This window comes from Nannospalax galili, unplaced genomic scaffold (assembly GCF_000622305.1).
Source record: "Nannospalax galili isolate Female #2095 unplaced genomic scaffold, S.galili_v1.0 scaffold442, whole genome shotgun sequence".
In the NCBI taxonomy this organism is placed as follows: Eukaryota; Metazoa; Chordata; class Mammalia; order Rodentia; family Spalacidae; genus Nannospalax; species Nannospalax galili.
The window spans coordinates 971,519-995,231 of NW_008348806.1; the positions used below are offsets into that span (position 1 = coordinate 971,519).

At 41.3% G+C, this 23,713-nt stretch overlaps 1 protein-coding gene across 10 annotated transcripts in view; it reads right to left on the minus strand.

Annotated features, from left to right (window-relative positions):
- Lrrc7 (leucine rich repeat containing 7) overlaps window positions 1-23,713 on the minus strand; it is a 432,681-nt gene that overhangs the window by 209,987 nt on the left and 198,981 nt on the right. Inside the window, exon 7 of one of the 10 annotated variants that reach the window (XM_029569854.1) lies at window positions 10,370-10,859. The exons of the other annotated variants lie outside the window; for them this stretch is intronic. Within the exon in view, the coding sequence (XP_029425714.1) occupies window positions 10,853-10,859 (7 nt within the window). The 3' untranslated portion in view covers window positions 10,370-10,852. Of the gene's footprint in view, window positions 1-10,369; window positions 10,860-23,713 lie in introns of those variants that run through there. 10 annotated transcript variants of the gene reach the window in all.

Sequence of the window (23,713 nt, forward strand, 5' to 3'; positions counted from 1 at the left end):
CATGCATGCATGCATGCATGCATGCTGTCAGTCTGCCCCTCTAGAGAACCTCGTTGATAACAGAGCCAAGTTTCTATGTCTGATACCTCAAGGAATACTAGAAATCCATGGTTCACTCAGCACCGTATAAAGTATGTGGTATGCATTTATGAGAGTGTCACAATGAATACAGAATTTCGTACAATTAATATGTTAGTAAAATTGCTACTATATATACTAAGCTCCTTAGCAATATTTATGATAATCACTATATAATAAAATATTTATATTTCAAAATTTTACTGGTTTATATAGAATCCTTCTGTAAAGCATCTACTTACATCTGCAATTACAACTACAATTATATAAAATTAAGGAGCCAAAGTCCTGTCCTCAAGGAAAACACATAGTGAATACATAATAACACATAGTTAACACACAGTACATCAGTAAGCAGCAGAAGCTAAAATGAAAGTCAGACCACGTGGTTCTGAGAGTGTGAGACTCACTGCAGTGGACAGTGTTGGCGTTCTGCTTGGCTGAAGGGGGAATGCTTTGTGTCTTCCTCAGAGGTCCATGTGGAGAGCAAGCAGGCCCTTCTGTGAGCACTCCTTCATATAACTGTGTGAGATATGGTCCTATTTTCAATCTCAAATTTAAAAATGCAGAGCAAATCACCTTTACTTCAAAAGTTTGGAAAATACAATTGACAGTTAAAGATACTGAATCATAAATTAGAGGCAAAATTATATTATTATGAATAAACAGAAACATCCCTAAACTGATAATGCTCATCACCTCCTTAATGATGAGGACTGGCAGGTAATTTAATGCACAGGCGAGCATGTGATCTGACATATTCTTAAAAATGAAAAGCACAGGCCTTTGAGATGGCTTGACAGGTAAAGCTACTTGCCACCCAGTGTGAAGACCTGGGTTTGAGCTCTAGAACACACTTTGTGGAAGGAGAAAACTGGCCTAACTTCTACATGCACACCAAGGCCAGCATGCACACTAAGTATTAAAGAAAGAGACACCTCAAGGCTATAAACCAGCCTTGTCCTTAATGATAACCACCAATAATCTTCAAGAAGTTAGTTCTTCATACATCTGGGAGATACCCAATACTAGGTGACACATCTGCAGTTGAATCTCTACAACTAAGACTCATGGAATGTAGTGGAATGAGGGGTAGAGAGAGGGATAATGCACCCCTCAGCTCTCACCAGTGAGGCTTCCTTGTTCATCAGAGTGCAATGCACATGGAAGGCCACAACTGGCCAAGTTTTGGAGAATAGAGACTGTAGAGTGTAGGATGGGACTTCTATATGGAACCTCATCCACTCACGGCTCAGGGACCATTGTAGAAGATGAGGCAGAAAGATTGTAAGAGGCAGGGCTGGGTCATGATCATAATGTAGTGGAGGCTCTCAGGCCACTCGAGGCTTACTCATGTGAGCCTGTGGCAGCGGTGGCATCAAGAGCAGGACCCATGCCAGCTCAATGAAACAAGGGCCCAAAGGGGAGTGAGAAATAGGTGGTGGGTCAGCACTAGATTGAGAACTATTTAAGACTAACTGCTGCTGGATGAGGGAGGGTATGACTTACATACAACCACTGGATGGGCTGACTAGACTTCAGGGGACACATTTACACTGAAGGACATTTGGGTACAAACACCTGAATGAATAGGACTCAGCATGTATGGCAGAGTGCGTAGGGTTCGGTGGGGGGATGGAGGGAGCATGGATGGGGTAGGGGGCCTGGATGTGAGTGGGACATATATGAAATTTTAAAAGCTCAATAAAAAAATGTTAAAAAGAAGTTAGTTCTTTATCAGGTGCCTGGACTGAAAATCAGAATTCGATATTAGCCTAAATTAATTTTTAATGGGATTTAAGCAAAACTATCATCAACAGGCAAAACACTTCTGTGGAACATTCTAGAGTAAATAGGAGTAAAGGGCTTGAATCCAGTTCCTCACACTTTCTATTAGAGTGATGTGGTATGAACTGTTCAGCATCTGAGACAGTCTTCTCACCTGTGAGCTTAGTAGCAAGGACACACGCCTTATAGAGTTATCACAAGAGTTAGTGAAATGATGCCCACGTGAAAGGACAGGGCACAGGCATGCAATAAACATCAGTTTCCTTCAGTGTTGAGGAATGAGACCATGGACAGGCCAAGCCTGTCTGTCTAGCTGATTGTCTGGTAAAGGTGAAGGCCAAGTCTGGGTCATGATGTGGATGCTTTGCGCATCTTCAGGCTGGTCACAGTAACGGCGAGGATTGTTTTGAAGGACATTTAAAACATTTTTTTAAAAGTTTATTATTTTTATTTTATGTGTATGCGTGTATTGCTTGCATGTATGTGAGTGCACCTGTGTTGTGCAATGCCACGGAGGTCAGAAGAGGGCTTCAGATTCCCCTGGAACTGGAGTTAAGGACGGTTCATAGCTGCCATGTGGGTGCTGGGAATCAAACCTGGGTCCTCTGCAAGAGCAGTCAGTGCTCTTAACTGCTGAGCCATCTCTCCAGCCCCAAATGACATTTTTAACAAATTTTGTGAATATCATACAATATACTTTGATCCTATTCACACATGTGCTGCACTGTTTGAACAACTGCTTGTGTCTGTGGGATGTTGTGCCAACTTCTACTGTCCTTACTGGAGTCGCTAATGCCTGGCTCGAACACTCCCTCCTCACAGTCTCCTTTTTCATTTTATTTTAAAATATTTCAGTTTTCAGCTTTATTGAAGTGCTATTCAATTTTACTGAAGTCACAAGTACTGGAAGTAAATCAGGCTGATTCACTGTACACAGCTGCCCTTAGAGGTGAGCTTGCTTGACACTGTCTTTAGCAGCCTGTGTGGACTTATCAGTCCTATAACCTCAGTCAGCATGTTGTAATGTACACTAGGTCTATAGAGCTTACTTATTTATTAAAGCAAACCCCACCCTCTGACCTGCACCTTCCTCTCCCTGCCCCCAACCTCTGACAGTCATCCCTTTACTCTCCAATTTGTTGCATTTGACTTGTTTTGATTCTACAGACATGGAATTATGTCTGCCTTAATTCCACTTAGTTAAAGGTCCGCTACACTCATCCATGCTGTTACAAATGGTAGGCCCACCTCCTTTTCTAAAACTGAGTAATATTCATATATATATATATATTTCTTTACACATTTAGCCGTTAACTAAACGTGCTCCGTTTTATATCTTGGCTACGGTGAACACGCTGTGCTGATTTCTTTTCCTTTTCTGTGTTGAATGTTGATTCCACTGTTCCACGTTTTTAGGGAATTCTGTGCTGTTTTCAGAATGGCTGTAATAATCTGCATCCTCACAGTTTACAATCTCACTGCACCTTTGTCAATACTTTTATCTCTTGTCTTTTTGGTGACTAGTCCTAACAGATCCGAGGTTTTATCTTATTGCAGTCTTGAATTGTATTTCCCTAGTGATTAGTCACTCTGAGCACCTTTCCATATGCCCGCTGGCTAGTCATATGTTATCCTTAGAAAATGCCTATTTAGGTCTTTTGCATATTTCCTAAATTGGGTAATTTATCTTTTTGCTGTTGAGTGCTATAAATTTATTATATATTTCAATATTAACCCCTTCTGAGACAATGGTTTACAGTTTTTTTTTTTTTTTTCATTTTTTGGTCTTTTTGAGACAGGGTCTCCCTGTAGCCCCAGCTGACCTGGAACTTGCTTTGTAAACCAGACTGGCCTTGAACTCACAAGATCTTCTTGCCCCTGCCTGATGAGTGCTGGGATTAAAGGCGTGCACCACCACGCCAGGCTGGCTGGCAAGTGTTTTTTCCTCTTTGGGCTGCCTTTTCATTGTGAAGTCTGCTTTATTTGCTGTGAGCAGCTTTTCAGTTTGATGATTCCCATCTGTTTGCTTTTGTTTGAGCTTTTGTGAGGCTGGAAATTCAACTGGAAGTGAACTAGTGTGCACATGAACACTGGGTGTACATGTCAACCATTTCAAACCCAGTGGTGACACGTTGAGTAGTAACTTTGTTCTCAAAATCTTAAATCCATCTGGCTTGTGGCACATGCCTTTAAATCCCAGCACTCAGGGAGCAGAGGCAGGCATATCTCTGTGAGATAGAGGCCAGAGTAGTCTACATATAGAGTTCCAGGCCAGCTTAGGTTACGGGGAACCCCTGTCTAAACCAACCAACCATCCAACCAAGACCTCAAGTTCAGAATATTCCCAAATCCAAAACCTTCTGAGCCCTCATATGATGCCACAGGTATAAATTTCATCTTACCTCATGTGACAAGCCATAGTGAAAACTAGACTCAGTACAGATACAGAATTATCTTTAGGTTCTGTATGAAAGGAGTTTATGAAACATAAATGAATTTCATGAGACTTGAGTTTCACCCCCAAGATAGACCATTATGCTAACATACTAATAGCTCAAATTAAAAAAAACTCCCAAATTCAAAACCTTTCTTCCATGCATTTCAGGTATAATCAACCTGCCACAGCACAGCTGAGACTAATAACCTACACGCACTTGGACCTTGATGGGGAGAATTCTTGGCGTAGCTTCAGCGTTTTGGGACTAGATATGTAGAGCACCCTCAGATATTTTTGTCCTGCTGCTTTAGTGAATCTACTACTTGAACACTCAACAGGAAATCCTGTTTCCCTGTTGTCAGAGCTCAGCAAATCTAACTCTGACAGGTGGAGACATGAAACTGGATAAGGCAGTCCAGTCTCTGAAGAGCTCAGGAAGGCAAATGCTTATGGTAACAGAATAATGCTTTAGAAATTTCAAATCCCATAGGCCTTTGTGGCAGAGCAACTGGAGCAGAACAGGGAAATCCTCATCCAGGCATTTATGTATAAGCCGGACCTCAGTTACAACAATAAAGGAAAGCCATTCACACTCAAGAAAAAGCAGTTTCTAGAGCTCTTTTGTCATTTCATTGAGCTCTTTATAGCCACAAAAGAGGAAATGTCCCAAGTATTTTTCATATGAAGAAGCAAAAATGGTCACTAAATAAATGAAAAAGTATTCAATATCCTTGGCCATCAGTGATGTGCAAATTGAAACTATAGTGGGACTCATGCTGCCTCAGTTAGAATGCCTGTCATAAGAATCCAAATCACAATAAGAGTTGGTGAGGATACAGGAAAAGAGGAACCCTATATGCTGGTGGGAATGTAGTTATTCCAACTACTATGGAAATCAGCACAAAGGCTCCTCCAAAAGTTAAAACTAGAACTGATCCAGCTATGCCACTTATGGGTTTAAATACAAAAGAATGAAAGTCAGCTTAGGGCAGAGACACCTATATGCCCATGTTTCCTGGAGCACCACACACAATAGCCAACTTAGGAAATCAGCCTAGGTTCCCATTAGCAGATGACCAGATAAAGAAAATGTGGTATATACTCACAGTGAGTTTTCATTCCGACAGAAAAAAAAAAAAAGAATAAAATTAAGTTGCTTGTAGGCAAATGGGTTGAACTGGAGGTCATCATGTTAACCGAAGTAAGAGAGACTCACAGAAACAAGTATCTCTTTTTGTTCCTCATATATGGGACGGAGGAAATTTGATGACATGATGGTAAAGGGTCTGCTATGGGTGTGGAAGCACGCTGCATGCCTCCTTGGAGTGCTGTGAGAAGCCAGTTACTTTGTCCAGATAATATAGCCTAATAGGTAAGCCAGTGTCTACACAGAGAGATTCTTTAATTGACCTTGTGACTTGTCCTTGAGTGCGTTCGAATGTGACTCTGTGTTGTCTGTCTGCAAGATCATTTTCAAATCAAATGATAGGGTCAAAGAGTGAAGCCCTGGACTAAGGACTAGTCTGGAAAAGTTGGAGTACATCAACCTTCCCCATCTACATCAAGAATGAAGTGCATGCTCCTGAAAGTCCTTCGAATTTCACTTCCAAAATCTTCCCCCATTCTACATGCTTCTCTCCATTTCTGTTTTCATCGAGATGCCCTCGGGGGCCAGATGAAAGCTGCCCTGCTCACCGCGTTCACTCCAGTACTACTGCCGTAAAGGATGTTTAACTTCCTATGAGGTTGTTTTTGCCACTGAAAATGTTCTAACAATTCGGCTCAGGGCATTCGCTGTTATTTCTTGAACTTTAACAGTCCGTCCGTTCTCCCAGGAAGTTCTCACTCTTCTGTGCTAAGAATTCTTCTTTTCATGTCAGTTATCAGGTCTACCCAAACCCCATCCCAGGAGCTCATCAGGTCTACCCATCCCCCATCCCAGGATCTCATCAGGCTTACCCACCCTCCATCCCAGGAGCTCATCAGGTCTACCCATCCCCCATCCCAGGATCTCATCAGGCTTACCCACCCTCCATCCCAGGAGCTCATCAGGTCTACCCATCCCCCATCCCAGGATCTCATCAAATAATTCTTCTTTTCATGTCAGTTATCAGGTCTACCCAAACCCCATCCCAGGAGCTCATCAGGTCTACCCATCCCCCATCCCAGGATCTCATCAGGTTTACCCACCCCCCATCCCAGGAGTTCATCAGGTTTACCCATCCCCCATCCCAGGATGTCATCAGGTTTACCCATCCCCCATCCCAGGATCTCATCAGGTCTACCCATGCCCCACCCCCCAGGAGCTCCTTCTCAGTGCTGGGCAAAGTCCTTCAATGTGTGCTCTGGATGGCATGGACACTGGGTCGCAGCCTCTTCAGGAAGTCTAGGAAGTTCTTACACTTCAGCTGAGCTCTCTCTGCCCTCCTGGCCTCACTGTATTGGTCTTAGGTATCTGTGTCCTCCTCCACCCTGGCAGGGACATCCCTATCAGGTCTTTTTTTCTTCAGTGTTCATAGTCTATTGGCATGAAAAATTTGTTGTTTGCCAAGCAACAACCTGGCAGGGGCCTCGGAAATATGCTAAGTGAGTGATACCAGACACCAAAGACTGCACTTAATCCCATTTATGTGAAATGCACAGAGCAGGCAAATTAACAGAGACAGAAAACACAGTGCTGGTCGCCTGGGCCTGGGACAAGAGAGAAGATCAGAATGGAGGCTGATGGGAAAAAATTGGATCCTGGTGATAATTGCACAGTTCTATAAGTTTACTGAAAAACACTGAATTATGCCATTAAAATGGACGTACTTTGCATTCACAGCATAAACCCATCATTAAAGCTGTTTTACTGAAAACAGCTTCAGCCTCAATACAGCTATTAAAAAATATTTTATTTATTATTTTTATTTTATGTGCATGATGTATTGCCCGCATGTGTGAAGGTGCGTGCATGTTGTGCAAAGCCCTCAGAGGTCAAAAAGGTTGCCAGATTCTCTGGAGTTATGGACAGTTACTAGCCGGAACTGAACCTGGGTCCTCCGCAAGAGCAGCCAGTACTCTTAGCTACTGAGCCATCACTCCAGCCCCCCAATACAGCTATTTTAAAGACAATGAGTTGAGGATGGTGTGTTCTCTCGGTGTCCTTACCATCTAGCCTGCCTTGGATTCTTCCTTCATAAAATTTACCTCGCCGCCACTCACAGATCTGGCTTAGTTTCTCCTGATTAAGACTTTCATAACTGCACTGTTGCCCACGAAGTGGAGTTTAACCTCAGTGAGGTGAGTCCCGAGGCGAGCCCCTAGGTGAGCCTGAGGAGCGCTCCTTGGAAGTGGAGTTTAACCTCAGTGAGGTGAGTCCCGAGGCGCGCTCCTTTGCCATGCAACACTTACTTTTCCCACTTGTCCAGTCTGGCAAGTGCCATCCTTTGCAAGTTGTTTACTCTGGGAGCTGTCACGCCTTTCTCTCTGTAAATTCCCTTGGGTTTCACAGTCCCACCTGAGGGTCTGTGCTGGGTCTGTGCAGTATTTTCGTGGGTCTGTATACTGTGCCCTGTGGCCTGTCAAGCTGGGCTGGTCTAGATTCCCTGAGAGGCTCCAGCACCTAATGATAGGGTCTCTGTACTGGGGATCTCTGCATTCAGTCAGTACTAAACACAGGACCACACAAGATCAACCCAACCCAAACTCTGGCATAGATGGGATGGATGATCTACAGCCAAGACCCCATCCTGAGGTGCCATTAGCAGTGGGTAGTTGCTGGAAGAGGGAGAATCATTCTTTATTGAGCGTGTGGCCATTGGTAGGCTATCCCTGCTCCAGTGGATACCCCCCCCCCCACATATGGGTGGCACTAACTGGACTCAGTGGGTTAGGAAACAAAAGGCATGAAGTTTGCAGACGATGGGAAGAGATGAAGGGGGAAAATGGGGAACAGATATGATCATATTTCATCATACTCATGCATGAAGTTCTCAAACGTAAAGAAAAAATTTAAAATTAAATCTGATTGTTTTTCTCTGGGAAGAGTTGATTTCATTCAAAAGAAAGCAGAGCTGCACACGTCTCAGTTGGTAAAACTGCTACGAACAAAACTTGCGGAGGAGAGGACATAAGATGTTGTTAGCCTCCTAGGAACCTGTAAGGGCTGGTGGCTCAGGGGCCTGCTCCTCCTGAACTCACCTACCAGCCTCGGGCTCCTACCAAAGCAGAGGGCCTTGGCTGTCCTGGTGTCTTGGAAACCGAGTTGCCACGGATTTACTCTCTCGAGGGGTATTTTGGTGGGTGTTGTACCTCTTTATTATTTACCCCAATTCTGGTTTAATATGCTTTTTTCAGTCTAGAGAATGATTCAATAAAAATGATTTAAATGGCAGTAAATGTATATTAGGACATTTCATTATCTTGCCATTTTAGTTTTAAAAAACAAGTCTCATCACTAAAATTGCTTTTATAAAATAAACACATTTAGTATTTTGTTAAATTGGTATGTACGACTTCTCTCAGTATTAAGATTAGATTGGCACAAATGGATTTGGTGGTACTGGTTCCACCAAAGCACTAGCAGTGGCACAAGGGGGTGGGGTGTGTTGGGAAGGGGAGGGATGTGGGGGTGTTTCAGTGACTTCACCTTAACTCCCAGCACAACCCTCCTTTGGATACACTTTAAAACCACCTTGGCTTCAACAATGGCTACCAAAGTTACTAATTTCCTTTCACTAAGAATCCTGAAAATATAGGCTTTCAGTGGTAGCTTGCTGCAGAAGGACATGTCCACAAGTAGTCATCCCACTGTGCACACTACCACTGACAGAGCTGCGGCTTTATGAGATATTGGGCCAATGGATGCTTCAGGGTCTTCCTTGGGACATCACGAAGAACAGCAATATTTCTGTAATCTTTAAACTGCTTTCATGCCAACTGTTCTACATTATCTCGAAAATAGGAAGCTCAAAATCGGTGGTACTGAAGGACTTTGGAAATTCGTAAGAACACACTGCATAACCACACCAAGATTGTACATTTAAATTCAAGAGGTATGAGGGAATTACGGCTTGTGCTTAGAACAGCACATACTTTTCAGAACATTGTTCCTGAGAGCTATACAATTACCAGAAATCTGTACACCCAGACACATCTGAAACTTAAACTTTCAATCATGATTTCTGCTTGGGCAAATTTTGAAGAAAATGCAAACATTTAATTGAGCATAATTCAACAAGGGTTTGTTGAGGGCTGGCCCTGCGTTTAGCACTGACTGAATGCAGAGGGCATCAAGTACAGAAAACCCGTGTACAAGCACAACCGAGGGATTTTACACTTTTACAAACACGTTTGTAATTATGCTTAGAAGAGCCAAGGTGTCCACAATTTTAACAAAGGAATCAAAATCCACTTTCATATGTACACATGGTTTATACAAAGGGCTTCGCATATAGGACGTAGGTTTGTATTTGAGGTATTTTCATTGTAAAATGCATAAGAGAAACCCAAAACATCCTGAAAGGTACATTTTTGATCCTATAGCATAAATTTTACATAAAATGTCATAGCTTGTTATTTCCTAGACAGTGAAATGAAATAGAACCAAAATACAGGACAAACTTTTAAATTCCATGTATTCCATTTGCAACAGTTTTCAAAAAAGGTGGTATTTAACAAAACAAAATTTCCAACTGAAAGGTTATAAATTCTTTGTTTCCCTTTTTCCTAAAAGGAATTGGACCGAGCTGAAGGATGCACCAGGCAGTCCTGTTTGCCGAGCAGCATGCTATTCGAAACTTCAATAAACATCTCCTATTTCTAGTCATAGGTATAAAATGTTAAAGGTAAATGCAGATTTTCTGTAGACTGCTACTTGTAAAAGCATCTTTATAGACATAAAGCCAATGTAGTTAATTAGTAAATGGATTTCACAGCTATGAAATAAATTTCATATTATAAATGATGAAAGATCCATAAAATCAACAACCTCACAGTCTCCTCATATTCTGAATTGCAACTACTTAGGGATAATCTTTCATTGTGCAAAATAAGTTCACAACAGAACATCAGGTAGGAAAACTAGGCGTGCTCAACCTGAAGTTTGATAGACTTGAGAAATTCTCTTATTTCTAGCCCTTAGATGACTATCAAGTGACAGCATACTCTATTAAAAACACAATAAATTATATGTAACAGAAGCTTTACATAAAACACAGTAAAATAAGGTTGATGGATATGGTATTGTTTTCCTGTGACTGATAAAATTTCGTATTCATCAAAAGTGATGACAACAGGACACACTTGGAGAAAAATCAGATCTCTCCGCTAGTCAGGACCGCCGTTGTTAAATGTTAACAAGACCAAACATTGCGTACAGGCGGTAAGAAGGCAGCCCCCACTGGCAGGTAGCACTCCAGAAATGTTTTTGGTTTCGTGACAGGGTTTGGAAGAACTACCTCTCCAAAGTCTACTGGTGCTGATGCTCCTGCTGCGGCTGCCACCTCCTCTGCAGTAGGTGCCACTGTATAGTCTCAGGCGACTGGGCAAGGGGAACACTCGGAATCTTCAGATGCTAAGATGAGAAAAATCAATTTCAATGCCCAAAAGACGGAACTCCTAAGGCAGAAGGCGACTACAATCATTACCAACGGTGTATAGTACTGGGAGGCAGAAAGTTAACTTGCTCTAATGTCATTTCATACAAATTCGTTTTAAGGAAGGTATTTGTAAAGAAGACCAACTCCAGAATTAGGAAAACGTATTAGCCAAAACAGAAAGCTAAATCCGGAGAAATGACCAGATGACAAAACTAATGTGTCCTTCCCTACCGCATCAGCCCCGACTTCCCGGGATGATGAACTGTGACAAGTCATTCTCCAGAGAAAATGAGTCACACTTCTGAGAGTACTTAGGCCCAAGCACAGGCTCTGTTTTACAGTCATAGCAGCAGTGTTGATCCCCACTGTGCAAAGCAGAGACCAAGACCCAGACACTGATATTTTACCTTGAGTGTCAGTGGGCAATATTCTCTGGACACAGTTGCCCCGCCCTGCAGAACTTTGTTTTCACACATCCCCATCGCATGCAGAATGTCAGTTTAATCTTAAAGTGTTTCTTAAAAAACTTTTTATGCAAGAAAAAGACAAAAGATCCAGTGGCAACTGCATATAAAGAAAGCCTCTGTAGAAGAACTTATCTTTTATTTTTAATGGTGTCTTTTTTATTTATATTTTTATTTTATATGTATGAGTGTAATGCTTACATGTATGTAAGGTGCACCCGTGTCATGCAGTGCCCATGGAGGCCAGAAGAGGGTGTCGGATCCCTTGGCACTGGAGTTCCAGGTGGTTGTTAGCCACCATGTAGGTGCTGGGTTTCGAATCCAGGTTCTCTGCAAGAGCAGTCAGTGCTCCCAACTGCTGAGCCATCTCTCCAGCCCCAGAAGAATGTATCTTACATTAAAAGAATGTTGATTGATGGGCCTGGAGGCACACACCTAAAACCATAGCATTTGGGAGTCTGAGGTAGAGGGATTGCAAGTCCAGGCCAGCCTGGGGTGTACTGAGACCCATTCTCTAAGAAAAAGGAAATCTGATTGGATGAATAGTTTGAGTTTGAAAGAAGCAATTATTTTCCCATTTATTTCCCTATAGATGTTTAAATGACAACTTTTGCTGAGTTCTTCATGTTTTAATAAAATATGTATACTTTGTGTCCTGAAAAAACTTTTTAGACTTGAGTGCAAAATGTTAAGTGCATACATTAAATTTATCATCTCTGGAAGACAGCAGCAGCTCAGATCAACACAACCCAGCTATTGAGAAGCAAATTAGCTAGGAAACCATCTTTAAAAGCTGGCAGCTTTACACACACAGTTACTTTTACTGGTAGGGCACTCAAGTCAGTCGTATTTGATGCAGAGTGACAGATGATCACAAATTATGACAGAGTCATCTCATTGAACAGAATTTGTCAGCAGAACTCTCTGAATTGATAAACCATGCCAGCTCTCTAGTTTCATCTACATTTTACCCTTAGAAAGGTCCCAATTACAGATATGAATTAATGATTTGCACATTTTTTGTTCACAATTTTTATGTTCTACATTTTATTCACATTGTTATACTTTTATTAATGCAAATAAGTTAAAAGTTGGATATGCTCAAACAGCAAAGCACAAAGCAAATTATGATCTCTCAGATAAATGAAATTATGGCTATACATAATATTAAATGATGTTGAATACCTTAACTACAGTAGAAATTTCTCTTTGCTCTAAAGGAACTTCTGTATTTTCAATTAAAAATGAAAATATGACATTTCATTACAGTATTTTTGCATACAACTGAAATTAGTGCACATTAATCTCAACATATTTTCACATTAGAAAGACTAGTCTCCAAATATCTGTGATTATTTTATAGTAGAAGAACTTGGAAAATGATTAGAAAGTTAGTGCATACCGGGACTGCACAGAGCTAAAGTAAATATTCCATATGTGTATGTTTGACAGGCAGCGCACACATTCACGGTGAGGGGATCCTGTCTTCAGATTTGTTAAACATTTTCATTTCTTTATTTTTGGACATAGTATTAAGTTGTCATTTAGAAAAAGCATTTGCTAAAGATCAATGTGGTGACCTGTGACTACTGGATCACATTCTTATTTTCTCACAAAAAGACAAAAGCGCATGTGAACACTATTACAGAGACTAAGATCCTCCCAACCTTGAAATATATGACTCATTTCATAAGCCAGGCACAAGTCATGACAGACGGTCCAAGCCAAGCTCAAGCTGAGAATAGTCATGCTTTTTATGAGCTTTCCAGGGATGACTTTAAAATAGGAAATAATTGATAATATATTATTATAGTTATGGATTGTAGGAGGAAGGCCCGCCTGACAAACGGCTCATGAGCGAGATAGTTCCTGGTCTCAACCACAGATGTAGCCAACCTAAAATCTGCCTGGCGACCTAGAGACTGACGATGAGGTCACAGCACCAATGGGAGAGTGACAACTGGGCACTGGGACACTGGGAACCAATGGGGACCGCGGCGCATGTATATAAGGCAGCCCTCTGTTCACAATAAATGAGCTCGCTGGCAGACCGCCCAGTTTGTTTCCTGGTGTCCGTGTCGTTGACTGGCGCCTGCTCATCCCCTGCCCCACGGTGGGAGGGAGGTCTGCCTAAACAGCAACGATGGATAATATGTAGTCGCTGCCAAACTTAATCACATCTTAGCACACTGTCTCAGCTACTCTGATCACTTGCTCTTCTCAGAGGTCGTAAATGATTCGAGAATGAACCTGCAGACAGAAGTCACACCTACCGGTGTTCTCACATCACGTTTGAAGGAGTGAAACTTCAACATCAGCTGAAAGCTTAAGGAATGACAGCATGTGGCTTGACCTTGAGCAAGGTCATCTTCTTCAGACATCAAGGTAATCAACAGATACATATTCATAGGAAAGCAACATTTGATTCCTACAATATATTGCATAAAAATTTCCACTCTGTATGTCATTTGATGTATGAGATGATTAGAACTCAATGAATTAAGAGTGGCTTTTATTGTAAAATGAAGTCCTTGCCAGAGTAACCTTTAGCTAAACAGTAAGAAAATATAAACCATGTAGATTTTTTTCCATATTTAAGAGGTTGAATTAAATAAATGCAGTTGTGTTCAACCTAAATCTAATTCTGAAATGCTTTTGTTCTAAAATACATCTTGAAATACTATATTGATTTGCTAAGTATTACAAAGGAGCTCAATAGCTGAATGGGAGATTGATTATGTTCAAGTGTCTCCAGAGTTAGGATGACTGAGACAAGAGGTAAGAAAAGGGAGAGAATGAGAAAAGATGTTAGAGAATCCAAGAAATCCGAGAGCCTGTTCTGGCTCTCTGTTTTATTCCCTCTACAAGGGAAAGAGGGAATTCCATGCGTAGGGTGGTGGTGGCATTTTAAAGCAAACACTTAGTGGGCCAGTGAGACAGGTATTCACACAAAAGCTCACCATGGAGAGGACTGTGAGAGCTGAGGCACCTGGTCCCACGTCCTTGAACACTTGTCTCTACAGCACTCAACCCCAAAGGAAGTACTTCTTCATTTATTTAGGTACAAGCTCTGTGTGTGCCCTGATCCCAGGCTCTGCGCATCTCCTCTAGGAGGAACTCTTGTCTTTTGTGTTCTCCTGCATTGCATCCTCTCCACAGGCTCCTGACTTTCAGGCCACACGCAGTCTACATCTGGCTCCCTCCCACTGCCTGTCTGTACACGTGATAGTGGTGAAAGGTGGCACTGACTAAAGTTTGAGTATGTACTATGTACAGACAATACATAAAATCACGGGGAGTGACAGGAAGTCAGAAGAGCTGATCTCCAACTCTTCTTTTCTGAAAAGAGTCATCTGTCCTTTAATTTTGTCTTTTTGTTTTATGTTTTGGGGAAGGATTTTGCTAATTATCTCAGGCTTTCTTTGAATTCACTATCAAACACATGGTAATCCACCTGCCTCAGTCTTTAGAGTGCTGGGGTTACAGGTGTGTGCTATACAGCGGCCTGTTTTAGTTCACCAAGCATTCTCTTCAGCCTTCAGAGCTCTGGGGCCACGGATTGATTTTTGGTGACATGGAAGAAGTTCTAGGGTGGACTGTGTATCTGTTCTTCTCTGGCTGACTTCAGGCAAGTCACTTGACTTCCTTGGGCTGCAGCTCTGGGTGTGGATAAGACTGACCGGCATCGTCTTCAGCCTCTTGTGTTGAGGCTAAAAGCACAAGTGCTCCATGCCACACTTTACCCGTGCTCAGCACATGGAAGCCTGGGGTGTGGCTGGGAGGCATCAAGAGTCCAAAATTCATTCCAACTCAAGCCCCAACTAACAACTCAGTCTTTGTCGTTGGTATCTTGGCTCTTTTTCAGTACTGAGTGAATCTTTTCCACTGAGCTCCTGCTGGGTGCTGCGTCTCTTCATGACACCAGTGGCTCTTTCTCTGCTTGTCTCTTAAGTGCTGGTTGTGTCAGTTTTATTTAACTATTTCAGTAACTGGCTCTTCTCTGTCTCTGATATTACTTCTTTATACAGTGCACTGATTTTTACCTGGTTGGTTATAATAATTGGTTAATATAGCTCTCCTTCAAGTCCATACTCCATATGTTAAAGGAAACACAGCCCCATCTTTCCTGTATGGGCTGAGTTGTCCCCCATAAAATCGATGTGTTGAAGTCTTAATCTCTAGGACCTCTGAAGGTGACTGATTTAAGATATAGCGTTCTAAAACAAGCAATAAAGTTGAAATGAAGTCTTCAAGGTGGACCTTAATGCATCATAACAGCTACGCTTATTAAAGCAGAGGTTAGAACATACATGTACCAGGAAAGAGACCATATGAAGGCACAGGAAGGCCATCTCCACCTGTAAACCAAGGAGCACTGCTTCAGAGAAACCAGCCCTGTTGGTACCTGCAGAAACACCGTACTTACCTTGGCTAGTCTACCTCTTGGGCATTTCACTAAAACAAGTTCACAACCAGTTTCATTATTTGCCCTGCATCTTCCCAACCTCAAATTCTCTCAAGCCTTCCATATTTGTTTATGGGACAGTTTGCTGAAATATCAGTGAATAGGTGTCCCAATATAGTGGCCGCTGAGTCATGCTCCTCTTTTTTTCTTTCAATCTTGTACAGTCCCAGTACAATGATTCACTAATTGCTTGGTTCTGTCCTGTGTATCTGTGTCTTCAACCCACTGCCATTGATTCAAATTGCTTCTCAGACCTTCCTGGCAACCGAATCATTCTAACCCTGTCTCCAGACTCCTCAACTGCCTCTTCCTCAGATTTCTGTTGTAATCAGAGTTCTACCGAGCTCAGTCACTTGGCTCAGTGCTTTTCTGTGGATCATTGGATCCTTCAAATCCAAGGTTCTTCCTGAGGCCTGGCTCTGTACTAGATGCTATTGATAAAGTGTTTCAACACTTATGTTGGCAAAATAGTCACTGTATGTTCACAGCAGAAAGACTGTTCAAAGAGGGGAAGGAGACAAAAAACAAAACCTTGCAATAAAATCATAATCAGAACTGAAATAAAAATACTTTTGTAAATTTTATGTACTCAAATATTGCTAAATATTAATTTATATCAGTGTTCCAAAGAGTATGCAAAAGTGACATTCTTATTGTGAACTTAATATATAACCTTTCAAGGCTTAGCCAGTAACAAATATCAGAAAAACAATAAACACACTGCAATAAACAATAAATAAAATTGTTCTAAGAACAATTCTGGGAGTATGGAGCAGTTGTCAGCCTCAAACACAGGAACATAATGGCGCTCTGGCAGCAGCAACAATCACCAAAGCCGCACACATGCGGAGCTGATTTTCTCTGCCAACCAGTTAATTCTAGAGCTAATTGAAAAGAAACCTTGTTTCAAATAACATCATCATGACAGCTGGTTATTGCTAGGATTTTATTATGAGTTTTAAGACTGTTCTGATGTTTTCATTTCCTGGGGATCCTGGTAATAAAAGTGTCATCTTAAGACACAAGAGGTTCATGAATAGGAAATAATGAATAACCCTTGGATCAGAGGGTCTGGATTTGACAAATCTGCATGCCATCAGAACCTAATTTTATTTTTTTTGCATTAGCTTTTTGCATGAGGACTACTCATTCCCCTCACAGAACTGCTGTAGCGCTGTGCGTGAGCCCCACGGTTTCCCCAGCATTATGCTGCAGTGACAGACACCCTCCCCACAGCTTCCCCTTCACTGGTATGAGGGCCCCTCCCCTTTGGGAAACCACAGTGTTGACAAAGTATCTGTGGTCTTGGAAGAAAGAAAACAGGACTATGATTTGCCTATTCTTATCTCACATCTGTTATTTTTCTTCTTTCTGGACTCACGGATGAAAAATTAAGCAAATACAACCAACCTTTGCCACTAGAAGGCTCACCTCTCTGTTGTCTTCCATTCTGAGACTTAAGTGCTAGAGATAACAACACATCTGAAGCCAAAGCCTCCTCTTGAATTTATCTTGAGTTCGAGTCTTTCGAAATTTGAGAATGACCATCTTAGGGAAGGTACATGAACCAACTATTGATGGTTAGGTGGGCATCTTCAGACATCGATCTCTTTTCAAATTTTCCATCTACTCGTAGGTTTCTTTTACCTTTTGTACCTAGGTAATCTGACTTCCGCATTACTGCCGGATAATCTGAAGTTGTCCTGGTCATAGATGATTAGCAGGTCATCCCTGAGATAAGGGATCTCTGGCTCAGCAGCTGTCTCTTTTTGCCTTTTGTACATAGGGAACTGTCTTTAGTACTACTGGCTTATCTCATTCTTAAAGGCTTTCATTCGTCAACCAGAGGAATCTGGTATCTATCAGTGTTGATTACTTTCTACCAGAGACCCTTAGTTTTTTCTCCCAATAGTTAGGTTCTGTGGAACCCCAAGCCTGGAATGCAGAAGACATTTAATGAGTGCTTTCTGAGCACTAGGTGTATGTTGAGCATCTGGTCAGCTGAAGTCATTGCTAGGATCATGGCTAAAATGTAAGACTGCCCTATGACTCCACGCACCCTTTTGAGGCAAAGGAAATTGATTCCTCCGGGTCTGTTGAGGGCAGAGTGGAATCAGTTCACCACACCTGGGAGGTCCTTGGGTGAAATGACTAGATTCATCTTATTTTCATGTTCTGTTTTATATTCCTGTTGTCAATGGCTATTGACAGCAAACAATATTCAGATTGCAAACTGATCCTGAGACTTGGTCAGTGGTCACCTTATCTTTCTGCCCATCCTCTCCTCTCCCCTAGAAACGAGCCAGCCTTTCTAGGACAGCAATAGCCATAGCAAGTTCTATCCTACACTAGATTTTATCTGCTGCTATAAATACCCACGTTTCCTTCACACAGCGTAGGATGTTGCCTCTACCAGCACTTCCTTACACTAGTGAGAAACGGCTTACCATGCGTTCTTCTTTAGTTACATAGTTACCTCACTGAAGACTTGGGGATGCTGACACTGCTTGTGTTGAGCAGTACTGGTGGTATGAACCCTGCAAATTATCATTCTGTGTGATGACTTAATTTCCATGTTCTTGACTGCTATGGATAGCTGATGTTCTTAACATTAAGAACAGAATAAATTTAGAGCTCAGATTTCTGGGTGCTGACTAACAGTGTTTTGAAAGATTTAGAATGGGCTTCTAGCATCCTGTTTTGGGCACGATCCTTTGTATATGCCTTTTTTAAAATTTGGGGCGTGGTACTGGGATTGAAAGAGGGACTTGTGTATGCTAGGCAAGTACCACATCTCTGAGCCATGTCCCCAGCCCTTTACATGATTTCTCAATAGTGTCTGTTTGAAGCTTTCCTATTGAAGATCATGTACTTTTAATTTTTACAAGAAAGCTCATCCATCTAGTCATCCACCCAATTGTCATGTCCTGGACTTTATACACTTGCCACAGTTTTAGGCATTAGAGACAAAAATGTAAATGATGTTCTTCCAAAAGGAATCCTTAGGCCTTCCTTCAAGGGAAACAAGTCAGTAAATAAACAACTATAGTGTAGTGTAGTGGAAAGAAGCGTACAGTGGTGGTGAGTCAGTTTGAGTGTCTTGCAGGAGGCTTTATAGAGTCACTTGTCTCTGGAGTCACAGGGAATTTGTAAATTAGAGTGGGGAAAATGTATCATGCTGAGGAGCCACATACACAGAAGCTCCATGATAAGAGTGTAACTTAGGGTTCTAGCATAAAATGCAGGAAAGGAGAAGGGTGTTGAGGAGGAGGGAAAGGCAGGTGGGAGGACTCACAGAGGGCCATTGTCTTCAAAGGATGTGGGTACGTTTTCTGAACGTATTAAGAAATAAAGCTGCAAGTTCTTGAAGATTTAAATGCAAAAGTGACACTGAATTTGTATTTTGGCTTTGGACAGACAGGGTGATGAGGAGAGGACAAGAACTGGGCGGTTTTCACATTTCAGGCTCGAGATAATGATAAACTGACTGAAGCAGTGGTGATGGGCGCTGGGGAAGGAAAAGCCGATGAGACACTATCGAGTTCTAATTGGACATTTGGTTGTACAGTTGCTAGAATAATAATGATCTCTGATTAAGCATCAGCTCCACGAGTCAAAGACAGGACTTATTTTACCCATTCCTGTAATGCTGGATCAACACAATGAAAATGCCCAACAAGCAGCTGCTGAGTACATATCATAATGAATGAATTTGAAGGCTTTGTTCATATTTCTGCATCTGACACAATGGTCAGTCTATCAAACACTGAGTGTACAGTGGAGAGGTGAACTGGGAAAGGTTCCTGTTCTGACGGAGAAATCTGAGGTTCTTCCCTTTGCTAACATAGAAATTACAATTGGGTGCTTGGAAAACTTTCAGTGACGAAAGTGCCCACTTTATACTGGAGGCCTCCAAAGGCATTTTTTGGTAAGTGGCATTTGATTTGAAATTTGGATGATAAAAAAGGAACCAAAGTTCCAGGCAGAAGGAAATGAATAAGCGAATTAGACAGACTTGACATGAGTTTGTTGACTGACTGGATGTGGGAGTAAGATGTAGGCCTAAGATGATTCATAAGATGTAGACAGTGTTATTTCTATTAGTTGAGTTTGGAAATACCAGGCAAAGTACAGTGACTGTAGAGCCCAACCATCCCATTCTGACTTTGGAGCACCCACGAGGCGCTGAACTTCAGATGGTTGCTCTCTGAACCCTACTCCCTGAGAACAGCAAGGGCCAGGCCTGAGTACGACTGTCACTGTGCTGGGCTCCAGTGGACACTCTTACACTGGCTGTTTCCTAGTTGGTTATATTTTCTGAGCACCCTCCTGCTTCTATTCAGTAAGTTTTCAGAGTTTTGTAAATGGGTACAACCAAGGTGCCTTGATTATCAGCTACTGGTAGGCTGTGGCCGGACCTGTTATTTCCAGGTAGACATTTGGAAATCTGGATGTTTCTCTGTCCTTCACATAAATACATTCAATTCCTGATTTTTTTTATAACCACAATTTTAGTTCTGTTGAATGACGCTTGATTCTTTGGGGGTCTGCGTCCACCCAGCTGAATAACTTACATGTCATGTACAGAACACACTACTGGTTTTGCATGCTTAGTCCAGATTCGGGAATCCAATTCAGAGTTGTGTGCTTTATGGTGAATAGTTGCACATTTGCATGTGTGCTTGTGTGTTTACAGTTGTGTAGAGGCCGGGGGACAACCTCGTGTTATTCCCTAGGCTGGCCCACCTTTTTCTTTCTTCTCTTTTCTGTGTTTTTGATACAAGATCTGTCACTGGTATAAAAATCACCACGTAGGTTAGGCTGGCTGTCCAGCAAGCCCCAGGACCTGTCCATTTCCACATTCTCAAGGCAAGGAATTCAAGTGCACATCACCAGGCCTGACTCTTTTATGTAGGCTCTGGGGATTGAACTGAGGACCTCATGTTTGCAAAGAAAGCACTTTTCAACTGAGCAAGTTCCATAACTCTAGGTAAATACTTTTTAATGCTGTATTGGGTCACACACTGTTCCCTGTATGTCACTGATGGGAAAGGTGATGATTCAACTTCTTTTAAAAATATTTTATTTATTTTTTAATGTGTATTGCATGCATGTATGTAAGTGCGCCTGTGTTGTGCAATGACTGCAGAGGTCAGAAGAAGGTGTTGGATTCCCCTGGAATTGGAGTTCTGGATAGTTGTTAGCTGCCATGTGGGTGCTGGGAATTGAACTGGGTCCTCTGTAATAGCAGCCAGTGTTCTTATTTGCTGATCTATCTCTCCAGCCCCTAATCCAACTTTTTAGGAAGGACTTCTGTGGTTTATTTGGAAAGTGCTGTGCTGAATAATGGCTATCCAAGATAGAATGTGAGTGTCACATGCAGACATGTCAGATACTGCCCTGCTAGACACACAGACATTGGGGTACCTAATGGAACATTATTTAGGCAGAGAAAGCTCAGTTACAAACTACAAGGGATTTGACCTTATTGAATCGCCTTGCTTATGAGATAACTTTCAAAATGTCCCAGAAAGCTAGAGCTAAGCACTTGCTTTTATCAAGTGTAGACATGATGTATGCACTTGTCTGTGAACTGTAAGAACACCTGTGGTTTCAGCCCTACCATGGACAGACACTGTGACATAAACCACCAAAGCAAGGATGTCTGGTTTAGAAGTCAATGTGGCTTCCAGATTAGCCTTCTGTCCATGGTTATTCTAGCAGGACCCACCCACTGACAGCAGGCTGCTCCTACATCCCAGCACTTCAACTCCTGGAGGAGACAGACATGAATTTGTATCTTCCTCCTCGAGTGCATGACACTCATTTTTGTTAGACCTGTGGCGTGTTCCTGCTTTTCTGTGGTTTTCACTCCCAGCTCTTTGTAAGCTGGATCTGTAAAATTGCTTTTTATGTCCACCAGATTCCAAAATGCAAATTGGAGCTGTTATATTTTAGGGGTCCAAGTCCATCAAAATTCTTGGTGATTCTCACATCACCAGAACTGGATTTTCCTGACACTCAGTTTGCTAAATCAGCATGTTGACACAAGACCATGCTATGTTGTACTCATTGAGTGTTGTTCAGAGTTCTGTTTACTCAATTAGTGTAAAGAAAATGATCAAGAAACACACCAGCAGTGTTGGTGATGTGGACTCAACCTTAAAGTTCATAGTGTGGATAGGGGTTCTTAATGGAAGCTGTTCTTAGACTTTCTATTTGAGAATGTTTGTGCATATATATGAAGTATAACTTCCTTAACGATATGATTATGTCACACTTATACTTTCCGATGGTCACAAACATGTCAAATGTCATGTGTTTGCCTGGCATGCACCTCTCTCTCTACCTGATCCTCAGCTGACTCTCGTGCATCGCCCAATCCTCACCAGCCCGCCACTGTTTCCTGCTGTTTTCTTGACTGCTGTATAAATTCACAACCTAGGGAGCTGTGGAAGTGTTTGTTTTATAAAAGTATGTTGTATTTGAGTCTTTCTTCTCTCCTTCAATGATAGCTTGTAGAAATTGCTGTTTCAGTGTTTGTGTTGTGTCTCTGCACCACTATAATTCAACATTTACTCTGTTTTATTGGTAAGAAATATGGCTGGTAGGTGTTTTACATATGCCTAAGCCTAACTGCATTTTAATCAAGTTGATCCCGAATTTTAATAAATATATTAAGTAGTTTACACTTTCTTGAAGTTTTAAATGATCAATCTTGTCATATTTCAAATTCTTACAACTACTGAGGTTGACTTTTAACTTTGTTTTTCCATTGATTTAATTTTTGTTTTATAACAAAATATTTGTTAAAAACTCTTAAATGTTAAGCATTATTTATTTTTTTCTCATTTGAGCACAGATTATTTGATTTACTTACAAGCCTTAGGAACTTTACAGGAAGTTTGGCTAAATTAATATTGAACTTCACATTGAGTAATAAGAAATATAATTTTGAGTTATTAAATCAATATCATCTTCTAATTATTTTTCATCTTTTTTGATCAACAAGAATTCACAGTTTTATTTAATAAATTTTATGTCCTTGCTAAATATATTCATTTTGTTGCTCTAGGGGATGGAATGTTTATTTCAGTTTTCCATCGATGATTTTTTTCCTTTGGAATATAAATAAAAATTACTGATTGGGGTGCCACCAACACAGCAGACAGTAGCAGGGATATCGGAGTATAAGGGCTCTAGTCGGGGGAGGGAGGCTATGGGAGGAGGCCATCTGGGAAGTGGGTGTACAGTTGAATAAGATGGTTTGGGATGTTCTGTGTGATATACACACAAAAAAATCAATAAATTTTAAAAAATGAATTATATTTGAGGAGGAAGCATGAAAATTTACATCGTGTTAATTGGTAGAGGTGATAAACAGTACCACTGAAATCTACCCGATGACTTTATAGACATACACAGGTGCCAAGGATCCAAGTGCAACCGATTATGACTAGTGATATTCAGATACATACAGATTAGAGATGCATGTGCCAACATCTCAGTGTTAGTAGCAAAAACAATGAGCCTTTCTGCAAGGAACAATATATTCTAAAATGAAATGGAGATCTTTTTTAAAGGTTAAAAAACTCATTCAATTTTACGTCTTATAGGGCTTATACTGAGTTCAATATTGTATAACTGTATTAACTCAGCTGTGAACCTAGAAGCTTGCACCCACTTGTGAAAGAGACGCACTCTTGCTCTGGAGTATATTACTGAATATGTTAAATCTATAGTGAAATGCTTCCTCTAATCATGTAGTTATTAAAAATAAAAAAATGATAAAAATAATCATTAGTAGATGTGAAAAATGTTACCATTGAAATCTACCTGATGACTTTATATCCATGCTCAGATGCCAAGGAGCTCAGAAAGTAACCGACTGTCACTAGTA